The following is a 21,099-nucleotide window of genomic DNA, read 5'->3' on the forward strand; positions in this document are numbered from 1 at the left end:
ACTTGTGAAAGAGAGCCTGTAGTCCATTGACCTGGGGAAGAGTAAGTAGATTTATCTGCTTAATGGATGAACAAAATTAGAGCAGATTGTTTTCGGGCTGGTCTGTGCAGCTTAGTCTCCTGCAAACATCTGAGGGTAATTACTCTGAAACTGCATCTCATTTGTAATTGTTTGTTGTGCAGTGTGAGCTGCTTGGCATCGCTCCTGGCTTTCCCTGCTGCAGCCTCTTCCTTCTTTGGTAGGTGTGAGCAGGTTTTGTCTATGAGGACACTCTTAAAAAATTTCTTTATTGTTCCTGAGCTGCACTGGGCTTCTGGTCGTATCTGGTGGGTCAGAACAGGGAATGCTGGTGGTTCTGCATCAGTTACACTGCACTGTTCATCGGGAATTTGTAATAAAATGCTTTCACATTTTCTGGTTGCTGTTTTGTCCTAATTTTTGTTTGCGTTCCCCCCAGCAGCAGTTCCCAACCTCCAGCAACCTTAGCATCCTCTCTAAAGACAAAGCACTGCATTCATTCTTAATGCAGCTCTATTGAGAAGAATTATACCAGGAATTAGTGGGGGTGGTAGTTACACCCAGTGCTCTTAGAGTGCAACTCAAGGAGCTGTGGCCAAAATTAATATTTATGATCTGACTTTTTTGTCTTGTACATGTTTAATAAACAGAAACCATGGTACTTCAACTATTTTGACAGAGTTAAGGAATCTGTGGAAGAAATGCTAGTGATGCTTAAAGCTGCAATAAAAATGCTTATTCCAGCATTGCTTGTTTTAGTCAGGGAAAGGGAAATCTGCTTTAGCAGTTTGAGCTCCCAGACATAAAGAACATCTGTGGTGGCAACACTGCTGGAGGTGCAGCTCCAGTACTCTTCATGCAGCTTGGCTGGCATTTTTTTTTCCATTTGAGATGAGATTTTTGTTCTCTCTGTTCTTCACAGTTCTTTACAGTTGCTTTATACTTACACAGCCCCATTATACTGACGTTGCAATAAGGCTGGAATTTGCAAAGTCAGGAACTTCATGTAATTCTTGCTTTCTCCAGTTGGGAAAAAAAGAAAAATTCCTCATTCTCTTTTTGTTACGTTTGAATGTAGCAGCTGCACGTGGAAGCATTCTCCATTTGTATTTAAGGGAAATGCACATAGAATCAAAAGTTGTTTAAGTTAAGACATGGCTGGAGATAGGCAGGGAGGGGGAGAATGCCCAGAAAGGCAAGCCAGGAGAACTGATGCAGTGCTGTCGGTGCTGGCACTGCATCGCACACCAAAATAGATCCTGTGATAAACAGCTTCTCCTCTGCTTGAGTCAACTGGGGCACGTTTATGGAAGGAAAGCGGGTCCTTGGAAACAGGGCTTCCAACATCTGTGTGTAACTGTGTGTGTGTGCGGAAATCTCAGCTGGTTTCAGTGCTCTTTGGCCCTAAACAGAGAGTGCTTTTCTCTCCCGTGTCCCCATCGCACCTGTCCTGGCTGAGTGGCAGGCAGTAGGGCTGCTTCCAGTGCTGCAGCGCTGCCCGTGGCTCACACAGCTCTTGCTTGGAAGCAAGGCAGCACTTCTTTCTTGTGGCTTTCAGCAGAGAGGTGCCCGTAGGCCAGCAGTGTCCTGGCAGCTGCCCACGTGTCTGTGCTGCTGGTGCTGGAGGAGGATTCAGCTTCCCACCGGCTCCTGCCTCAGCAAGCAGGAAAAGGCAGTGTTAATCCACAATCCACTGAACTCTCCCCCTCGTGGTGAAAAACAGGGAGGGAAGAAGGTACAGGCCTCTGCTTCAGGGAAATGAAGTGTTGGCTGTTCAACTTCAGGAGAAACAACCACCGCATACGTGAGTGGTGTCTCAGCACTGCTCACTTGGACCTTGTGCATACTCAAGCAGGAGATGCTCCATTTGGGTACATCCCTCTCATGGTTTCATCGTTATTTCGACAGCAGGTGATGCTTCAAGAACAATTTTTAAAATCCTTCTTCTGGTTCTTTGGCCAGGAGAAAACCGAACAGCCGAAGTCGGGGGAAAGCCTCGCTCCCAGTCGTGCTGTGAAATAGTTGTGCAGTCCTGAGACCCGACCTGGAGCTCTTGAGTGTTTGCTCTGTTTCCATCGTGCTGCTTACAGAAATCTTTCAGCTCTCGCTTTGTGTGGAGTTGATATTAACGTGTATACTGAGAAGCATAGTAAAGGACCCTGCAGATTCAGTGCTGGTTTGTTGAACTGTATTGTTGCTAAGTTGGAAAAGCTGAAGCTGGACTAGCTAATGTTTGTTTCAGTGCCTCTGTCTCTGGGATGCATTTCAGGCTGGTTGTCTGCTTATTGAACGTTTCTCCTATTATACAGAAGTCTCAGTATAATACTTAACTTGAAGTGAGCCTGCCGAACTTAATTAAATTGAAAATTCCTTTTTAGTGCCCGAGTTACAAGTGGAGCATTTTAGCCACGCCAGCAGCACTGTGCAATCCAATTGATCTTGAAAGTTTCTTTTTCTTCCTTATTACAGGGGCCAAACTCCTGCCGAGTCAGACTTTCAAGTGCTTGAAATTGCTCGGAAACTGGAGATGTATGGCATCAGGTTTCACCTTGCATCTGATCGTGAGGGCACAAAAATCAACCTGGCTGTTTCACACATGGGTGTGCTAGTATTCCAGGTAAGGTGGGCAAAGCCTACCGTGTGCGTCTGTCTGTTTTTCCATTAGTTTGTCTTGGGAGTAAGTCTTATTTTAATTTCAAGCACGTCTGATGGTAAAAATCTAGCAGGTATTTTGTGGTCAATACAGCATCATTTAGGCCCACAAATCACTGGGTAGTGCAGTTTGCCCTTGGAAGTGGGGATGGAGGAGCATAAAAATCACAAAACTAACAGTGACACCAAATTAAAGTGTTGATGTTATCTATTTGAAAGTTGCTTACACACATTTCAAGAATAATGATCAGTCTATTCCACACAGCCCTAGAACAGTTCTTGGTGTTTGGTTCATTTTCCTTTGCTTTAATGTTACAGCGTATTTTTGCTAGGATAGCATTGATCTTCACATACAGAAGTATACAGAAAATGATTTTTACATCCCAGTTCTCCAGGTTTCCCTTCAGTTTTCTGCTGTCTGTTCAGAGACACACAGACATCATACAATTCGTAGTTGGCCTTTGTGTTAATAGATATAATTGTCTAATAATATTGTTACCAGAAATAAGAATTGAGCAGAATGGTTCGGGTGCACATTCATGTATCTGCATGCCTGCAAAAGAATTTGCTTTATTGTTCTTCTGAAACTTTTGCAAACTTTTTATCATTTTAATTCAGGGTAATACGAAAATCAATACCTTTAACTGGTCCAAGGTCCGTAAGCTGAGCTTCAAGAGGAAAAGATTCCTTATTAAACTCCACCCAGAGGTCTGTGTAAGTTTTGCCACAGTAACTCCCTTGTCAGTGTTGAAAAAATTACATATAACTTGTGTATGTATACTTATATGCACACTTTTATCATGAAAAATTCTTGAGTTTGTAACTTCATAAGACACTGTCAGAGAAATAGGCTTATCTTCACTATTCAAGTAAAAATCTTTCTCACCCCATCCTGTCACCGTAGATTTCAGCTACATGTATCTGGCAAAGGCATGGGCATGTGTAAATATTACAGGAAAGGAAATGAAGAATCTGGTGTTTCAGACTTTTTTTACTGTAAAAAAAAAAGTTGCATTTCCTATTTCTCTTGGAAATAAATGGATATTGAGAGTTATCTCAGCTCTCTGATCCCTGTAGTCCAAGCTATGAGCTAAGATAACTTAAGCATTGAAATAGTAAATCTTTGTTGTTCAGATAAAGGCACAGTAGGGAGTGCTTTTGGCTGTAGCTCCTTAAGAGAACGCTGCAGTACACTGCTAATACAGAAGGTGATTGCTTTATATGGCAGTTTCATCCAGGAACTTGTTGCATGTGTGCTGCTTAAATGAAAACTGTGGTACAGAGTCCCCTGATTCCATCATAAAGTAATCTGATGCATTTCAGGAAGCATTAAATGGCTGAGATTACATTGTTGGAGCTTAGTTTTAAGAACTGTATGATTAATCTTACTACAGCCTTATCTTTCTAATATGTCCTTATAGCAGAAGGTATTTTTCATGCTTGGCTGATTTACAACACGTATTTTTGACTGCAAATATCAAATTTATCGTCACTCTCTTTGTTGTTTCCACACTTAATGACTGGATTGTGTTCTGCATAAAGCTATACTGGAATGAAAAAGCAAAGTTGGACATAATGCAGTGATGTGTATCTCAGAAATCTGAAACAGTTCACACTGACAGCACGTGTGTCTCAAAATGAGACCCTCAGAAATGCAATGTGGTAACTGTACTCTGGCACACACACCATTTTCCAGCCTGTTCTAAATCACAGGAAGTGGAAAAAGCATCAGAACTTTTAAGAAAAAAATATTCTTAAAATTACTACTATTTCACTTAAATACTTTTTGTCTAAATTTTAATAATGCTCATTTTTTGTTAATGTGGGATATGTCCAGCATGTTTGTACAGTTTTAGTCAAGTACATTTTAAGCATTTTTACATTTTCTATGTAAGAAACAGTTTTAAAGTAATTGAATGATTTAAACTGCGTGCAAAATCGCATTCATAGCTTTCATGTATGTGAGAAATGACTCAGCATCTCACTGCCTTTGGAGCCTCTTTGCTGAGATCTGTCCTTTCCTTTTCTCTTCCATTGCCATCTGATGCTCTACTTAGCTCTTGTGTTTTGTTCCCAGGGCCCATACCAAGATACACTGGAGTTTCTTTTGGGAAGTAGGGATGAATGTAAAAACTTCTGGAAAATCTGTGTTGAATACCATACGTTTTTTAGGCTCTTTGATCAGCCAAAGCCAAAGGCTAAAGCAGTCTTCTTCAGCAGGGGGTCATCGTTCAGATACAGGTATGGAGGAGCATCATACACTTATTGAAGCTGAATTGCTTATATCTGAGGGAACAAGCTCAAAAAGGAAAAACATTCTCAAGCAACTCCAATTGTAATTCTTATCTGCTGCTTTTGGTAACTTTTATACTTTTGTGGATTCACAGTGGACGAACACAGAAGCAGCTAGTGGATTATATTAAAGACAGTGGGATGAAGAAAACTCCATATGAAAGGTAAATACAAAGGATTTTGTCAGAGATTTGCACAGCATTCTTACTTCCAAGATTAGAACTGTTTTTAAAAGACTCTTGAAGGCATTTTCATTGGCTATCTGTTTGGTTATTAAGATCTACTTCACATTTAAAGTAGCTGAACTAGTTATTTTTTTCCTAACGTGGTTTCATGATGATGTAAAGAAGCTCGCGAAAGTTTCAGTACTGCATTTGGATATCAGTGGACAGCATTGCAGCTTGGCCATCCAGAAGTTCAGTGTATTTTGGAGGTGCATCAAAGTGAGCGGGACATTTACGTATGTCACTGTGATCCTTGTTTTGTACAAGGGGTAGTGGTAACCAGGAGACCTGTTCTCATTGTTCTTCTTGAAGATGCTTTATTCTAATGCATTGCAAGATTTTACTTTCACAACCCAGTGACATATGCCTGTGGCATACCCATCTCTCTGTCCTAGCACTTCTGTAATCACAAGGTGAGATGGTTCAGCTTGCTAACTGGGCAGTGACAGAGGCTTGCATGTTGTTTTACAATATGGTAACTGCTAGAGTCTCAACAGTCCAAAAATAAGACTGGGAGCAGTGCCACAGGGATAGCAGTCTCCTTTTGTGGCAGTGTTGAGCTGCACATGGGTAGTCCTCATTGCTTTGTTGTCACTACTTTGCAGTATTAGAAGCTACAGTGACTTGATAAAAGGATATTGAAGAAAACCGAGGCCTCGAATTCAAGTTAAAATCCAAGAGTGTTGACTTAGTTTGCAGTTTGTGAACGTAATTTCAATTATGTTTTTAATTTCAGGACATCATACAGCTTGCATCTGTGGGCAGTAGTTAGGTCGTTCCTCTTGTGTAGAAGTCATGGCCTGAGCACAAACTAAATCCTGAATACCTCTGATGTTTGCTGACATTTGATGTAGGATATGATGCATAGCGATGTAATTTTAAATAACGTTCATTTATTCATACACCTAGCATTTTGTCTTGCTGTATAGTATTGTACAGACAGGAACTGAAGCATGGAAAATACTCTGCCTAAAATTACACAATTAGCCTGTGATACAGCACGATTGAATTCGAGATCTGCAGGCCTGGAACTCTGACCTTAAATATTTGTTTCTAAACGTATAAAGAATGTGCATTTTAATTATTAAATGGTGTCACTTGAACTTGTGTGAAACCTCAGTACATGTGAGAAACTCTTCATAGTCACGTGTCTGAAAGTTTACAAGATTTTAACAGGAATTTCAGAAAGCTTTCTGTAATCTGCTATCCATGAATATGTTTAGTGTCTTGGGGTACAGCTGAGCACCTTTTCTGTATGACAGCATAACTTGTGTTAGGTTAATGGATGAACCTGGTGATCCAACCTAAACAATCGAATTAGTTGTTAAAAGATGATAATAAAATGCATCTTGAGACTTTTTATTGTCTCTTAGAATGAAAATAGCTAAACAGGGAAGGGAGAAGGCTGGCTCTTGTCTTGGGTACTCACAGGACGCTCTCTCTTCTGCAGGAGGCACAGCAAAGTCAGAGTGTCCGCTCACGCTTCGAACACAGACGTGCCAAAGCAGGTTAGTTCTGTGTGACTCCAGGTAGTCCACTCAGTGAAGCTGACAGCCAGCTTTCCAAGATGACTGCCTAGGAATATGGTAGAATGAGCTGTTTGTCTGGACTCAGCTTCGCAGGCTAATCTTTGTTCCTGATGCATAGTTTGTGGGTTTTTTTTTTTTTTTTGCAAGGAGTAACAACTTTGATAATTGTAGTTAATGGAGTCTACAGCAGGTAATTTCCTGTTCAGAGTTCAGTTTGACTGAGAAGATGCGATAGTTCCTAGCGTGTTACTATTTCAGAGGATCAAACTGGGCTTACTTATATCTAACTGCTTTTTGTGGAAGAGGTCATCCTGTTACCCTTTGTGTTTTTATTTTCTTTCCCTCAGAGCGCTGCGTTCCCCGAGGGCTTGAGGACCCCGGGGTCTCCTGCCTCAGCGACTGTCCCCTTCCACTCTGTTCATTCCTCAGCTGCTCCTACCACCCTGCCCATCTTTGCAGAAAGCAGCCCTTCCTCCTTGGACCCCCGAGCACCGTACACAAGGATTCCAGACAAAAACACCCCAATGCCCGCAGAAGAAACGGGGAGGAAACTGGTGCAGCAGCCTGGATCTCCCATCTTCCAGTCATTCCAAGGTGTTGGGTTTGGTAGTGTTGCAGGAAACTGTAACCCTGCTTGTCCTGTTGTTGAGAGTGGTTGTGCTTTAGATTTAGATGTAGAGAAGAGTAGCAAGGAGAATAGGGCTGCTCTTTGTAAAAATGACAATGATGAGGATGACTTTACCACAGGTGTTTTTGTTGCTGAAAAAGAGCATCAGCACTGCAGTAGGGGTGCCCCTCTGTTCACACTGACAAATTCACAGTTACAGGTGTCAGAAGAGTTTATTGATGATGACCCTGCAGAAATATCCTTTTTTGCAGGGGGCTCTGAGGCATTTTCTTACGTGTACAGTGGTTTAGATTTAAAGGGCTCTGATTTTTCTAAGCATGCATCAGAGTCTCCAGGCTTAACAAAGGATGCCCTTCAACAAAATGCAGTCTCTCCTCAGTCAAGCCCTGACAGGTACTCAACAGAGGCAGTAGATATGAATATGGAAGACGAGTTTGAATTTGAAGAAGGGAGTGACTTCAATGGCAACGAGAGACCATCCAACACCTCGGAGCTGTTTGAGGTTAAGGCACAAGCAAGCCGAATTCAGAGCCTCCTGAGCCCTTCTGAAACAAGTTCACTCATCAACAACCGATCTGAGAGCAGCTCCCTCAACAATTTGCCACTCAATGGTACGTCCTCCCTGCACACGTACAGCTCTGCTAACCACTCAGAGGCGAGCTCCATGGTGAACTTCCCAGCCTACTCAGTGCGCTCTGAGTCCAGTTCAGCCTTTCAGTTCACTGACATCATTGACCAGCTGGAGCAGCTGAGCTACCCTCCTACCACCACGGAAGACTCCAGCAGTACAGATACAGACTCGTGGGACTCTGAAACCGCTGCGCCGCTGGATGTAAACCTTTTCTTTAGTAATCCTTTTACTCAAGCAGCCGGTGAGAACTTGACTTTTGACTTTCAGAATAATTTAAAAAATCTCACTCAAGAAGACTGGGCAGAGAAGACTCATGTAAATCATTGATCCTTGATTTTTACGGTGGATTTCTCTCACCTGTTCAGACTTAGAAGTCAGAAAGATGTGTTAAACAAGACAGCTCTAATCCATTGGCTGACTTTTAAATCACGTACCGCAGCTGATCGTTCTTCTTCCTGTCTCTCTTCAGCTCCCTTGAAGCACGCTAACTTCAATTCTGCATTTTGTACAACACACTGCATCCAGAATGTGTCGTAACAGGCTGCAATGTTTGTAAAACACCACTGATTTCAGAGAAGTTAAGAACCATCCCTTTGCAAATTACAGTGTATCGAAGGATTTTTTTTTTTTGGCTATGAACATGTCTTTAAGAGTGATATAATATGCTGTTCCTGATTACAAGTCATTTTTGCAGGTGAGAGTTCTTGATGTTTTGTTTGGTTTTTTTTTTCCCCACAATCCAAAAAAAAAAAAAAAAAAGAGACACTCTTCAGGTCAGCTATGAAGGATGACTTTTAAGATACAAAACTATGCAACGTGATCAAGTGAATATAGGAGCCAGGAAAGCTTCTTGTGAAGACAATCATATTTTCTGACCCTAAAGTGCCTTCAGCAGTGCAGCAACCAACAAGCACCCTTCTGCGTTGCAGTAGTTCAGAGATGCATACATAGACTATGAAAGCACTTAGTTTGCATTGCATTTTTGTCTGAGCTTTTCTTTATTGTGCTACATTGAAGTACTTACAAATCAGCTCATGAGAATCTACTTGATTTAGGGAAAAAAGGTGGAGGTAAATCTGGTGAAAGCTTTAATTTTTCTTTACAATATGACCTTATTAAAGGAGAAGGAGATAGTACGGTACGAGTACAAACAGTGCCTCAAACTAAGCGGCTTACAATGAGAAGCTGATTTTATACTCTGTATCATTCATACTGATTTTCTTAGCTTTGGTCTTGATATATTGTTAAAAGACCTTCATTCCTTAGTCCAGCATTAAAAAAAATACTATTGTTTCACAAAATTCTGTTGACTGAAAGTTCAGGGGAATTCCTCTCCATAGTAAAATCGAGGAAGTAAAACATCCTTTTATCATCTGTTCCTTTTAGTTCAGTATTTATTGAGGCAGGATTATTTTCCATGGCACTTACAAGTACTGTGGGAGTTGTGTTTGAATGGAATTGCTGTTGTTTCATTAGAATCTGGTTGCCTTTGCCAGTGGCACAGGAAAACAAAGCACATTTAGAACACAGTACTAGCTTGGACTTAGAGGAATGTGCAGTTGTGTAATTGGTCTTTTTTTTTTTTTTTTAAATACAAGTTTAGTTTTGTTTTTCTACTGAATGTGTATTCTAGCTCTTTGTTTGACTTGATTCATACCTGTGGAGATAATCTCATGGATGTGACATTTGTAAATAGGCACTTGGAAGAGGTCTTCAGCTGTGGTACCTTTACGTGTGTTTCAGGCTGTTTGTCTGGTTTCCTTCCCACAATGACATTATGTAACTTGAAAAAGAAATCAGGAAAAAGACTTCTATTTACTGACTTTCCTACAGGTAGTAGAGTCAGGGACAAATATCAGTGTAAGATTTAAAAAGTGGCCTTTAATTTCCTTCCATCTTTAATTTTAAGTAAAAAAAATCAAGATGGGGCTATCTGCATATAACCACGTCAGCCTCTGCTTTATGTTTCGTGCCTAAAACAAAGCATTCTCTCTAAATATGTTACAATTGCTCAATATGGGAATAAATCCCACTACATTCCCTAGCATTTCAAAAGCTCTTAAGATCTTCAGAAGAGAAAAGCTTGTTGGTATATTTTCAACAAACGTACTGGATAGTCATGAGAGAAGGCTTGCTAAGAACATTTTCTTGCAGAGCACTTGGTTCTAAAAGGTGTCTTCAGTGCTTCTCCTTGTACTTTGCTTCTCCTTACCCTTTGCAACTATGCAGGTCTTCTGTTGGCAGTTGGCAATTTTAAATCTCAGGGATATGTATTTTTTTTTAAGTAGTAGTAAGAGCCTTAATGTGATGCCCGTTTTGTTTCCTAAAGGAGCTAGAGATCTGAGTCCTTTGGCTTAGAGCAAGGTGTGTGGAACCACAGGAGAGGATGGGCTGGGGTATGGAGTGTGGGAAAGAGTGCCTTGACCCAGGAACAGAACTGATCACAATAAGGTTTTAGTTATCGCCAAGAATGCTGACCTTTCCCATCTTCTGGCTCTGCTTTATATCTGAACTGGGGATGCTCACACAGAGACAGCACTGGTGAGCACCTAAAAACCAGTATCCTTTGCTAGGATTGCACGCTGTGGTGGTCTTGCAAACAGTCTGCTGCTTTCTCGTTTCCAGATGCGGAATGTGGAAGAGTGAGCAAGGGTACGTGTGCTCTTTAGATACAATCAGAATCCTTCAAAGGAGGTCCAAAACCTGCTACTAGCTGATAGACTGCTGGAATGTTTCTGTAGGAGTTGCTGTCTGTGCTTCCAGCACCTGCTGGTTATGTCCTTGCTGTTGGTGACTGATAGCATATGGCTGTTGTGGATTTTTTTTCCTGCCCTTTTCTGATCTTTAAAGCTATGTGGTTTCTGAAGCTATAGCTCTGTGATTGGCTATTTTGCGTTATTTGTGATTTTCCATATAGGCACAAAAGAGGAGAACACTTAATTTGCAAGTAGAATTTTTACTATAGCAGGAAAGCCTTGAGAAAAGCTTCTCCTTGATTTCCTCTAGGGGGATGAGTTCGGATTTCCTTTGCGATGGAGACCAAGTGAAAACCAGCCTGCCTCTGAGTGCTCTGCATCGATTGGCACTTACTCTGGTGCACTGGAGTTGTGCCAGGCATCCTCTTCTCCTCCAGCAGTCTCCTGATACATCAGGAGAGGGTGGGAGAAGTGCTTTTCTCTGTGCTTTGTCTTTGAATAGTGTTGAACTTCAGTGCGTTATGTCTGAATAGCAGCTCGACTGTCAAGCTGTTGCTGTTAGTCCTTGCAGTTTGTTCCATTGGCTTTTAACAGTGCTGGCTCACCTTGAGGAGGAGGAGTTGGATGAGCTGTGGTAGGGGCAGGCGAAAGCCTGGCTGCAAAGCTTCACTTGTTTGTGGCAGGTGAATGTGCATCTTCTCTCCGCACGCTGGTCACTTCTGGAGATACGTTCCTTCTTGTTTGCTTTCTGCCCCCATCTGTGGGAGCCTAGGATGGGTGTACTGCTATCTGAGGGACATGGCTTTCTTGTCAACGTGCAGCTTTTATTGCTGTGGTTTTTTCAGCAGCAAGAACCACTGGGGCTTTCAGGTTTCTTCTGTTCCAGGCTGCCTGTACAAATACAATCCCATTTTACCAAACACACGCAGCTGCAGAAGGCATGTCCATATCAGTGGTGTTCCCAGGTGAGTTAGGCTGATAGCTACAGCTCTTTGGTGGTACTCAACACGCGCCTTGCAGTGTGACTAGAAGACATAAAGGAGTGAATGTCTTCAGTGGGTAAGGTACTCTGCACCTGTATTGCCATATGTGCCTATTTACAACCGTTTACACTTCAGTGCAGTTATTAATGTCAAGCACTACAGGAGAACACTTGCATCTTCGTGTGTGTAGTTAGTGGAGCTATTAATTTGCACAGAACTCTGGTCACAGGATATTCTTTGACCAGTCAGCAACCCGGTTGAACTTTTTAAGCCTTACCAGCCTGTATTATTGCTTGTGCCTGTTCTTGGTAAGTTTAACATATGCACTCATTATTCGAGTATTACATGCTGTATATTTCCCAGGAATTACTGTATTTTATCTTAGAATGGAGTGGGGCAACGTATTGATTTGCTCTCAACTTTCACTTCAATTTCCAGTCAGTTTCTGCGTTGCTGGATAATAGCAACTTCTGATCTCCTTTTTCCTGTGAATGTTTGTATTGTGGTCATAGGTGGTTTTCTGTAAGGGTGGTTTTCCTTGTATTGGTTGGTGGTTTCTTTCTGTGGTGGCGGTAGTTTCTGTCTAGTTGCAAATCTTAATGAGGGTAGGAGTTTATGGAGGTGCCAATAAATGTCATTTCAATTTGGTGCAAACCTGTTGGTAAGTCATTCCCATTATTGTCATTTTGCAAAAAATCCAAAGCCATAATTACCAGGTATCGACTGAGTGAATGCAAATACACTGCAGTTCTCACTGTAGTTTGTTGGCTGTCATGACCTGTAGTTTTCAGTAGATCCTACAATGAACCTGTCACAAATGCTGTGTGTATGTGTGTGGGCATACACATACACCTTGTATGCACATGGGGAGGCTTCACAGTTCTGAAGATGTATCATGACATCCACTTTGTCCTCTGCTGGTGGGCTGGTACAGGCTTAGTCCACAGAGCGTGCTGTAGCTTGGGGGCACGGTTCCTTGAGCCTGCTTTGTGGGAAGGTGCTGCTGCATATTTTTCAAATCACACTATCCTCCTGCTGCTTGCACGTGCAGTTGGCAGCACAAGAGTGTGCTTTGTGACAGTTGAGCAGCTTGGGAAGAAACCAGAAATGCCTACTTCTCAATATGTACAGATACACGTGCCTTGATTAGAGTGACTCCCCAGTGAAATAGGTGCTACTCTTTTCAGGAAAGGATTGCATTAAGGAAACAAAGAAGGCTGGAATTTCTTGATTGATCTCTCAAACTTCTATCTTTTATACCATAAATGTTTTATTGAATTACATGTTGGGACTTTTTAATACCTTTGTGTCTGTTGAGATTGCTGGTTATGAACCTACAGATTTGTACTAATTCATAATTCTAATTGTTTATGCAATAAAACAAGGAAAACTTTGATATAAATGACATCGTGGGCTTTTTAGCTTTATTTTTCGTTACCCTTCTGTTTGAAATAGAATAATGTTTGTTCTCCTAGCCAAGGCACCTTAGAGTTTCATTACAGTTTCATGACCAGATTTCCCAAGGCAGTTTCCCTCTTACACACCTTGGTTGAAAGTAGAGCACAACCAAATATTGGTGTGTGTTTTTCAGATTGCTGTCTTCTGTAGACGTTTTGTTAGGGATAGAAGTGGGAGGAGGGCAGCAGCCATTTGCCCTGGGCTCCCTTTGAAGGGGGTCACCCCACAGGGAGGTGGTGGGGCAGCCCTTCTGATAAGGAACCCTACTTCTAACTTTTGAGCCTTGCATAGCTGTTAGGACATCCCATCATGGTCTGCTTTAGTAGGATACTCTCCTTGTTGTCTGTCTTTGAAGTGTTTTAAGCTTCAAGTGTAAGAATCAGTGTTTGTGCTTTATTTTTGTCAAACTTTGCATATGAATACAGCTTTATTTGCCAAAATTTCCCTATGAGAAGTGTGACAGGTTAGAGAGGAGCCCTGCAGTAATTCTGTGAGCGAGGGGAATGAGAAGTGGGTGGCTTCTCCCACGTGGAAAACTGTAGGTTATTATAAATGGATTTTGATTATAGATGCTATTTTGCTAATTTAAATAGGTGTAATTAAAATATAACTAAGCCCAAAGCTAGAACAAACATAAACAAGAAGTAACCCAGATGCAGATTATCTTTAATAATGTCAGTGAGAGGGATGCAATTCGTGTGCTCTTGAAGAAAATACAAGGTAAGGTAATGGTTAGAGCAGCTGGCTTCAAGATTGCTTCGCCTCGTGTTTTTTTTAACAGCCTTAAAATAATCCAGTAATGAGCTTTCCATGGCTGCTTTTGTGTGATACTCTCAACTTCTCTTGTTTTCAAAGTTGAGTTTGAATCTTCACCTCTGTACACATGGAAGGTCGCTAAAACTAGAGCGGATGAATGTTGTAAGTGATAGTCTTGTGTGTTAGATGGAGGCTTCCACTTCTGCAAGTGGACGAAAGAAGGCATAGGCAATAACTGAGCAAAGGGCAGTGTTACGCGGTGGCTGGGAAAGGTGAGGCTGGCAGATGTGCATGGCTGCCTTCATCAAAACCGCAGTGTTTTGGAATGCTTTACTGCTGTATGTGACTTTTTTTTTCCTTCCAGTTGTACCCATGCTGTTTTGTGGGGGGGTTTAATATGAACCCTGTTTTTATTTGCCTACGGATATGGACTTTTACCTACACATCACCCTTTGCCCCTGTGCCCGGGGTTGTAGCCACGGCTTGAGGCTTCTCCACGGGGCAAGCACGCCTCATTTTCAGGCTTTGCTCAGGGACCGGGCTCCTGTGTCAGATAGCAAGTGTTTACGTGGGTTCCCTGGCTGGCTGCTGCCAGAGGGGAACGTGAAACCCAGAGCAACGCAACAGGCAAGGCCTCCACGGTCAGCCCTGGCCCTGCTGCCCTGTCTGAGCAGCAGTTGGACTCGGGGCCGTGCGGCCGCTGCGGGGAAGAATTTAAAGCGGCTCCTCGCCCCCGCCGTGCTGCTGCCTTGCTGGCTGTGAAGCTGTCCTTTCACCATCCCTGCTGTGCAGAAGCGGCCCTCTGATCATCTCCGCGGAGGTGAAACAAACATCAGCTGGTTGTTTTCCCGCCTTGCTGCTAGAAGTAGCCGGAGTGAAGGAAGGCGCGGGCAGGCAGAGGCGCTGCGCGTGCCTTGGCGTGCCGAGAGTGTTAACAGTTAACTGCAGCCTCCATCAGCTGAATCTCTTCCAGGTGACCGAGCGCAGCACTGTTTAGCTTCCTGCATTTGTCAATGTGAAATTACGCACTTCGCTTCCTCCTCGCTGTCCTGCCGCAACTGCGCGCTGTGCTGCTGCTGCTCCCCGGCACAGCCCGCCTCCTGCCTTGCCAACGGAGAGACCCTCAGCTCCCCAGGGCGTGCGAAAGCATGCAGGGTGCACACACGCAGGCTGCTTGGGTTTTTTTCTGTGTTATTTTTTTAATAATAAAAGACTTTTTTAGATGGGTTTTTAAGTAGCCTGACAACAGGAAAAGGGCGACGCGGCTTGCGGCAGAGCTCGCAGCAGAGGTGGTGCTGTGTTGAATCCGGGGTGGGAACCGTGGTGGGGAAGGGGCCCTAAGAGATGTCAGCTTGATGTCATGCAGGCAGGTTTGGGGCTCCCCAAAAGGCAGGGATTTGTTGTTTCGGGAGGAGTTCTGTGAGCTGCAGGGAATCTCAGTGGTGCCTGGGGAGGTGCAGAGCACTTTGGCTGAGCCCAGAGCTGGGTGCTGGCCTGGGGTGGGCATGGATTGGCTTTGCTGTTGGTTTTGTGCTTGCCTTTGATCAGGTGTCCTAGTCCTTCACTTGCTGCTTGGAATGCAAAGCAAATAGTGCTGGGGAGTGCTGCTAGCTTGGCTGTTTATATATAGGGAAGATCAGAAAGAAAAAAGCCTGTTTTAAGAAGGTCATAGTGTGAATAATCGGAGTGTGTTTTAACTTGGTCATACGAAATGGCTTTTGAACAGCAGTGCTCACTGCAGGACCCATGGGGTGTCTGCATGCTGCATCTCAGGGGTCTGCAGAAGGGGGGAGAGCTGCTGATGGGCTTTAAATGCACTGCAGTGGTGCCTTATGTATTTGGAAGCCTCTAAAGAGTCCACAAACAGATTAAAAAAATCAGCAGTCCGGAGCAAAGCAGTTCACACTGCTCCTCCTTCAGAAAGGCTTTACTGTACAATAGGGTTGTAACCACCCTCTGAAACCTTGGTGCTGCAGCGGTGCTTTCCTGAGAGCAGGACGTCGTTCTGCTGGTGTGCGAAGCAGAAGGGCCAGCAAGAAATCTGTTGCACAGTCCCTGTTTGTATAGAACTGCTTCCTTTCCCATCGATTCTGGAGATTCCCTGAATTATGCCTGTATTTCAGCTAGCTTTGTCTTCTGGATTCTTTTTGTGGAGCCGAAAGTAGTGCAGTGGTTTGCTCTGACTTTCCCTTGTGGTGAGAAGTAATCCTTATTTCAGAAAAGGATAAACTAAAAGATAAGTTCTTGCTACTTACAGTGTAGACCTGTATTGTGAGCTCTGTTAGTCAACAACATCCAGTGGGATTTGGGCACTTTTCCCTAGACTGTAAGCAATTTATCTGTGCCCTTAGGTGCTGTTCTGAGAGCGTCTGTCCGTACTGCACTGTCACACAACAGTAGCTGTGCAAAGAAAAATGTTCACTTTGAGAAACACGCTCATGTGTTTGGATGCATGTTGCTTTGTTTTTTAACCTGAGATAGTAATTATGATTTACAGTAACAGTGGGTAGTTGTCTTAGATGCAGTATATTGAAAGCACTTTTTGTTTCCACTCCATCTTCTGGTTCTCTTCCCCTCCAGGCCTCCCAGTGGACCATTCTCAGCTCTCCTCCCTCGTGCTGAAGAGTCCCCTGGGTTTGAACGCAGCATTCCCTGTGAACCTGAATGCAGCTGGCCAGGGTTCATCTCCTCTCCTGAGCCCTGTCCTCAGTGATGCTGGTGGTGCCAGGATAGAAGAGGATGATGAGATGAAACGTAAGGTGAGACCATGGCACTGCAGAGAATGTCCTTAATGACCTCACTGCAGAAAATGTGCTTAATGAACGTGCTGCAGAGAGCCCCAGAGCAGCAGGGAGCTCTTCTCACCACCTCTCCTTTATACCTTGGGATGGAAACAAGAGGTGCTGCTTCCCATAGGGGCTATTCTGGGGAGCATTCTGCAGGTGTGTTTGATATCAAGCAGTAATGGTTTGCTTGGCACCTTTTGGACTGGAACTTTGTTACGTTAGAATGTACAAAATGCTCATCCTTGAGCTGAAACTCCTTGAAAGGATGCTTGAAAACAAGTTAAACATTCAAAATGATTCTCATGGGGGTGCATTGAAAGACTGGTAGGAGGGATGGCTTTGGTTCTAGAAACTGATTACTGTTAGCTGATTCAGTAATGAAAAATTATGGCACACGCCAAGGTTAAACCTGGCACTGTCTTTGTGACTGCTCTCATATAACTATGAGAGCACATATAACCTGTGTCGGCTTGCTGGTTTGTGCTGTCTGTGTGAAGTGCTGTCACCTCACAAAAATGTATTCTGAGGAGCACAGAGCTTGTCTTGCTCGCAGAGTATGTGTGATCAGCCAGCTTTGTTGTCTGCTTGGTACCTCAGGAAGAACCCAGAGCCTTCCATTACAGCCCAAGGAAGGCTTTGTCATCTGAACTCCATTCCTTATGGAGTCACTGGCCATGCTGCAACCTTCTAGAAGAAGCTGTTCTGTGTACTTTTCTGCTTTTTTCTGCTCTCTCCTATTAGTGTTCTGATCACCTTGTCTCTGTCAGGATCTTCATGCAAGAAGGCCAAAGGGCTGTGCTGTTTGTTGTCTTCCCCTTGCATGCCTTCAGGTACTCCTTGGTGCCAGCAGGTGCCAGCTCACTCACTAGCTGCATCTCAGTTGTTCTTTCTGTTCTGTCTGAGCTGTGTTTGCTCCCAGGACAGATTGGTGCTGTTTTGAATGGGCTGTTTGAATGTCCTGACTCTTAGCTGCTCCAAGTTCACAGCAAACATACAGAAATCTCAGCAAGAGCAAAGATGCTGCTCTGCTTTCAGTGCTTCCAAAGCTCGTTTCTCCTGTGACTGGTCACTAACACTAAGGGAACCCTTCTGTCAAAAGAACACAGCTGCTTTTTGCCTTCCTGACGTGAACCAGGAGAACAAATGAGTGCGTGCAGTGTATGAGACTGCTTCCTTTCTATGTACTAATAATACATTTCACTCTTATTATTGTAGATCTTCATGCATGCAGAGTAGCCTTAGGAAAATATCTGTCTCTATGTAATCCACAGGGAAGTCTGCTGGGAAAGGCTTGATGATGAAGGCCTGTCCTGCACCACTGAAAATAACAGGTTCTCCCTAGCAGCTGTTACCAGGGCTCAGCACAAGGGAATTCAATTAAGAATGGTATAAAACAAACAAAAAAATACTTAAACAATTTATAATAACGTGTATTTTCTTTCTAACACTCATTTTGATTCAGTGCAGTGACAGAACATCTGTTTTCACAGTTTCCTTCCTCTCCGCTTTGATGTCTGTTCAGTCCTTCTCTTTTGAGACTTTCCCCCTGATGTCAGGGAGAAGACAGCTCTGAAGAAGATGGAATACAGCATTTTTTAACACTGAGAAATTTATTTTGCTAAACTGTGAGAACTTTTTCCAAGCGTAAACGTTGTTCTTCTTTCAAGTTGTTCGCGCAGGGGTTTTTGCGTGGTACCCTTGTAAGGGTTGGAGCTCTGTTGGATCTATCCTGTTTATAACCAAACATTGTTTTCCTATAGCAAGGAAGAATGTATGTAAGATTTGAGCTTGTGCTTTGTAACAGAGCACCTATATTGTGATACCTATTGATCAGTTTCTGTTCTTTCAGCGCTATCCAACCGACAAAGCGTATTTCATTGCAAAGGAGATTCTTGCTACAGAACGGACGTATTTAAAGGACCTGGAAGTTATTACAGTGGTAAGGGTTCCTCCCTTTCTTTAATCCTTTTCTTTTCCTTGAGCTCTGTAATCATTACTTTGGAAGAACTTGGAATTTCTTTCAAGTAACAGAAGAAGTCCCCTGACAAAGCTAAGCCTTGAGCCACATAGCTGTGCCTTCCTTGCCTTATGGGCCCTCACATGACAGGGCTGATGTCCTCTCTATACTGGTATCATTAGCTCAAATATCCACATCTTAGGTAATTTTTTCTGAAAACTCTGCGCGCGGGTTTCCTTAAGGATTCCTTGGCTGTGCATTCAGCCTCAGAGGTTAGCATTGCTGTTAGCAGTGCTTATGATCTAGCTGCCACCATTTCAGAGATCCTTCATCTTTGTGCCTTCAGACGATGAGGATAGATGCCAATTTCAAAGAGAATTAAGGATCCATAGAGTTTTGAAAGGTTTGGTCCTTATTCTTTTTTTTCCTCTCCCCTCATTTTATGGAGAGGAAGAAGCCCAGCATAGACAGGTGGGTCCTTATTTGGGTGACTCTGATTTCCAACTCTGTCAGAGCTGTTTGTTTACTTACTGCAGGCTTGAACACAATGTTTGTGTTTCTAGGAATTATTGTTTTAATTTCATCAAAGAGAAGTTTGTGCTCGTTATGCCATACAGCATCAGTTGAGGTACCCTGCAATAACTCACATGGAGATCCCTTCTCCTTCCATTCCATTCTGTCTCCACGCTCATGCTTTCTCCTCCCCATCCCTACAAAAGCAAAGACATCAATGCTGCTGATAGATTTCTTAAATAGGAAAGATAATAATGTAATTTGTGATTGTTCCTGCAGTGGTTTCGCAGTGCTGTTATCAAGGAAAACGCGATGCCAGAGGGCCTGATGACGTTACTCTTCTCTAACATAGACCCAATTTATGAGTTCCACCGAGGCTTTCTGAAGGAGATTGAGCAGAGGCTTTCACTCTGGTAAGCACTGCAGTGCAATGGCTGGGCAGCTTTTCCTGTGTCCTCGCATTAAACCCATACTCATAAGCAGGAATACCGATTCAAATATAAGGAGAGTCGAGGAAAAGTATTCAAATAAATCAGAATTTTAATTAATGATTAAATGCATCTTTCAAGCAATGCCTTATACACGCTCTCCTGTATTCATCTGAACTGGATGCCCAGGCTACTGTTTTTGTAATATAGCTTGGTGTTGTTTCTCTGGCCTTGGAAAAGAGAAGGTCAGAAAGATAATGTGTGCATTTTTTCAATACCTTCCAGTTAATAAATCTCCAGGTGAAAATCTGGGAAATGCTTTTTTGTAATTAAAATTAGATTCTTGCAGCACTATTTATTTTAAAGGGCGTGTTTTTCTTTTTTTTTTAACCTTTATATTGTTTTTTTCCTGGCCTGGGACGTAACGTATGAAGATATTCACTGCCGTTCAAAAAGAGATGCTTTTCCTTCCTCCTGGTGATGTTGAAACATTAGATGATTTTTGTTCTCTTTTTGCATTGGTGAATTGGCCTGCTGTATGTACCTGAGTGTTCCAACTCGCCTGGAAAGCTTTCTGCTGGAGAGAACAATCCAGGCCATTGTGTAAGATTAAAGCAACCTGAATCTGAAGCAAGGGAAATGGAAAAAATAGTCAGTGAAGCATGAGCAAAAATAAATTCATACATTTGGGCAGGATTGTAATAATGGCATTTATTCAGAAAGTATGAGAGATTGAACTCTGTAATAGACTTTCAGGCAAATTCTTGTCTATTCCTTTCTCAGTTTCCCAAGTGTGGCTTTTGGTTTTGTTGTTCTGTGCAGCTTCCATCGAGGCAACGGCAGCTGAAATGGGTGGAGGTGGGATTAACGTTAGTTCTGCCTCCTTCAGGAGAGGAGGGCTTGGAGGGAAGAAACAGAAACGTCTTCCTTTCTCACATACTGTGCCTTCTAATTTCATCTTTTTATGTGTATTTCAGGGAAGGAAAGACAAATGCTCACGTGAAAGGAGATTATCAACGCATTGGAGATGTCATGCTCAGGAACATGCGCACTCTGAAGGTAGCTGAAGGATTTGGATAACAAAGTGCTGGGGCTGTTGGTTCCTTTCTTCCTGTTGCCAAAATGGTAGTTCAACATTCATGAATCATAGAATCACAGAATGGCCTGGGTTGAAAAGGACCACAGTGCTCATCCAGTTCCAACCCTCTGCTGTGTGCAGGTCACCAACCAGCAGCCCAGGCTGCCCAGAGCCACATCCAGCCTGGCCTTGAATGCCTCCAGGGATGGGGCATCCACAGCCTCCTTGGGCAACCTGTTCCAGTGCCTCACCACCCTCTGAGTGAAAAACTTCCTCCTAATATCTAACCTAAACCTCCCCTGTCTGAGTTTAAAACCATTCCCCATTGATTAAATCCCCAGGATTTTAACCTGAAGTGACTTGCAAACAATTACTGCTGCTAAACAAGTTCAAAATAGAACAGAATATTTACAGCAGGGTTCAGTAGGAGGGTTGCATGTTTTCTGCCTGTGCTTAAGGAAAGGCTGTGT

General features: G+C 43.0%; 1 protein-coding gene across 8 annotated transcripts in view; it reads left to right on the plus strand.

Moving 5' to 3' along the window:
* Window positions 1-21,099, plus strand: part of FARP2 (FERM, ARH/RhoGEF and pleckstrin domain protein 2) — a 67,432-nt gene that overhangs the window by 34,772 nt on the left and 11,561 nt on the right. For 7 of the 8 annotated variants that reach the window (XM_085232555.1, XM_085232556.1, XM_085232557.1 and 4 more), the window contains 10 exons: window positions 2,488-2,635; window positions 3,289-3,384; window positions 4,748-4,911; window positions 5,058-5,126; window positions 6,637-6,694; window positions 7,063-7,309; window positions 16,448-16,626; window positions 18,503-18,592; window positions 19,403-19,536; window positions 20,529-20,610. In XM_085232555.1, the coding sequence (XP_085088681.1) occupies window positions 2,488-2,635; window positions 3,289-3,384; window positions 4,748-4,911; window positions 5,058-5,126; window positions 6,637-6,694; window positions 7,063-7,309; window positions 16,448-16,626; window positions 18,503-18,592; window positions 19,403-19,536; window positions 20,529-20,610 (1,267 nt within the window). The remainder of the gene's footprint in view (window positions 1-2,487; window positions 2,636-3,288; window positions 3,385-4,747; window positions 4,912-5,057; window positions 5,127-6,636; window positions 6,695-7,062; window positions 7,310-16,447; window positions 16,627-18,502; window positions 18,593-19,402; window positions 19,537-20,528; window positions 20,611-21,099) is intronic. The other variant, XM_085232559.1, reaches the window with a different exon arrangement.

This window comes from Meleagris gallopavo, chromosome 11, assembly GCF_905368555.1.
Source record: "Meleagris gallopavo chromosome 11, MGAL_WU_HG_1.1, whole genome shotgun sequence".
Classification (NCBI taxonomy): Eukaryota; Metazoa; Chordata; class Aves; order Galliformes; family Phasianidae; genus Meleagris; species Meleagris gallopavo.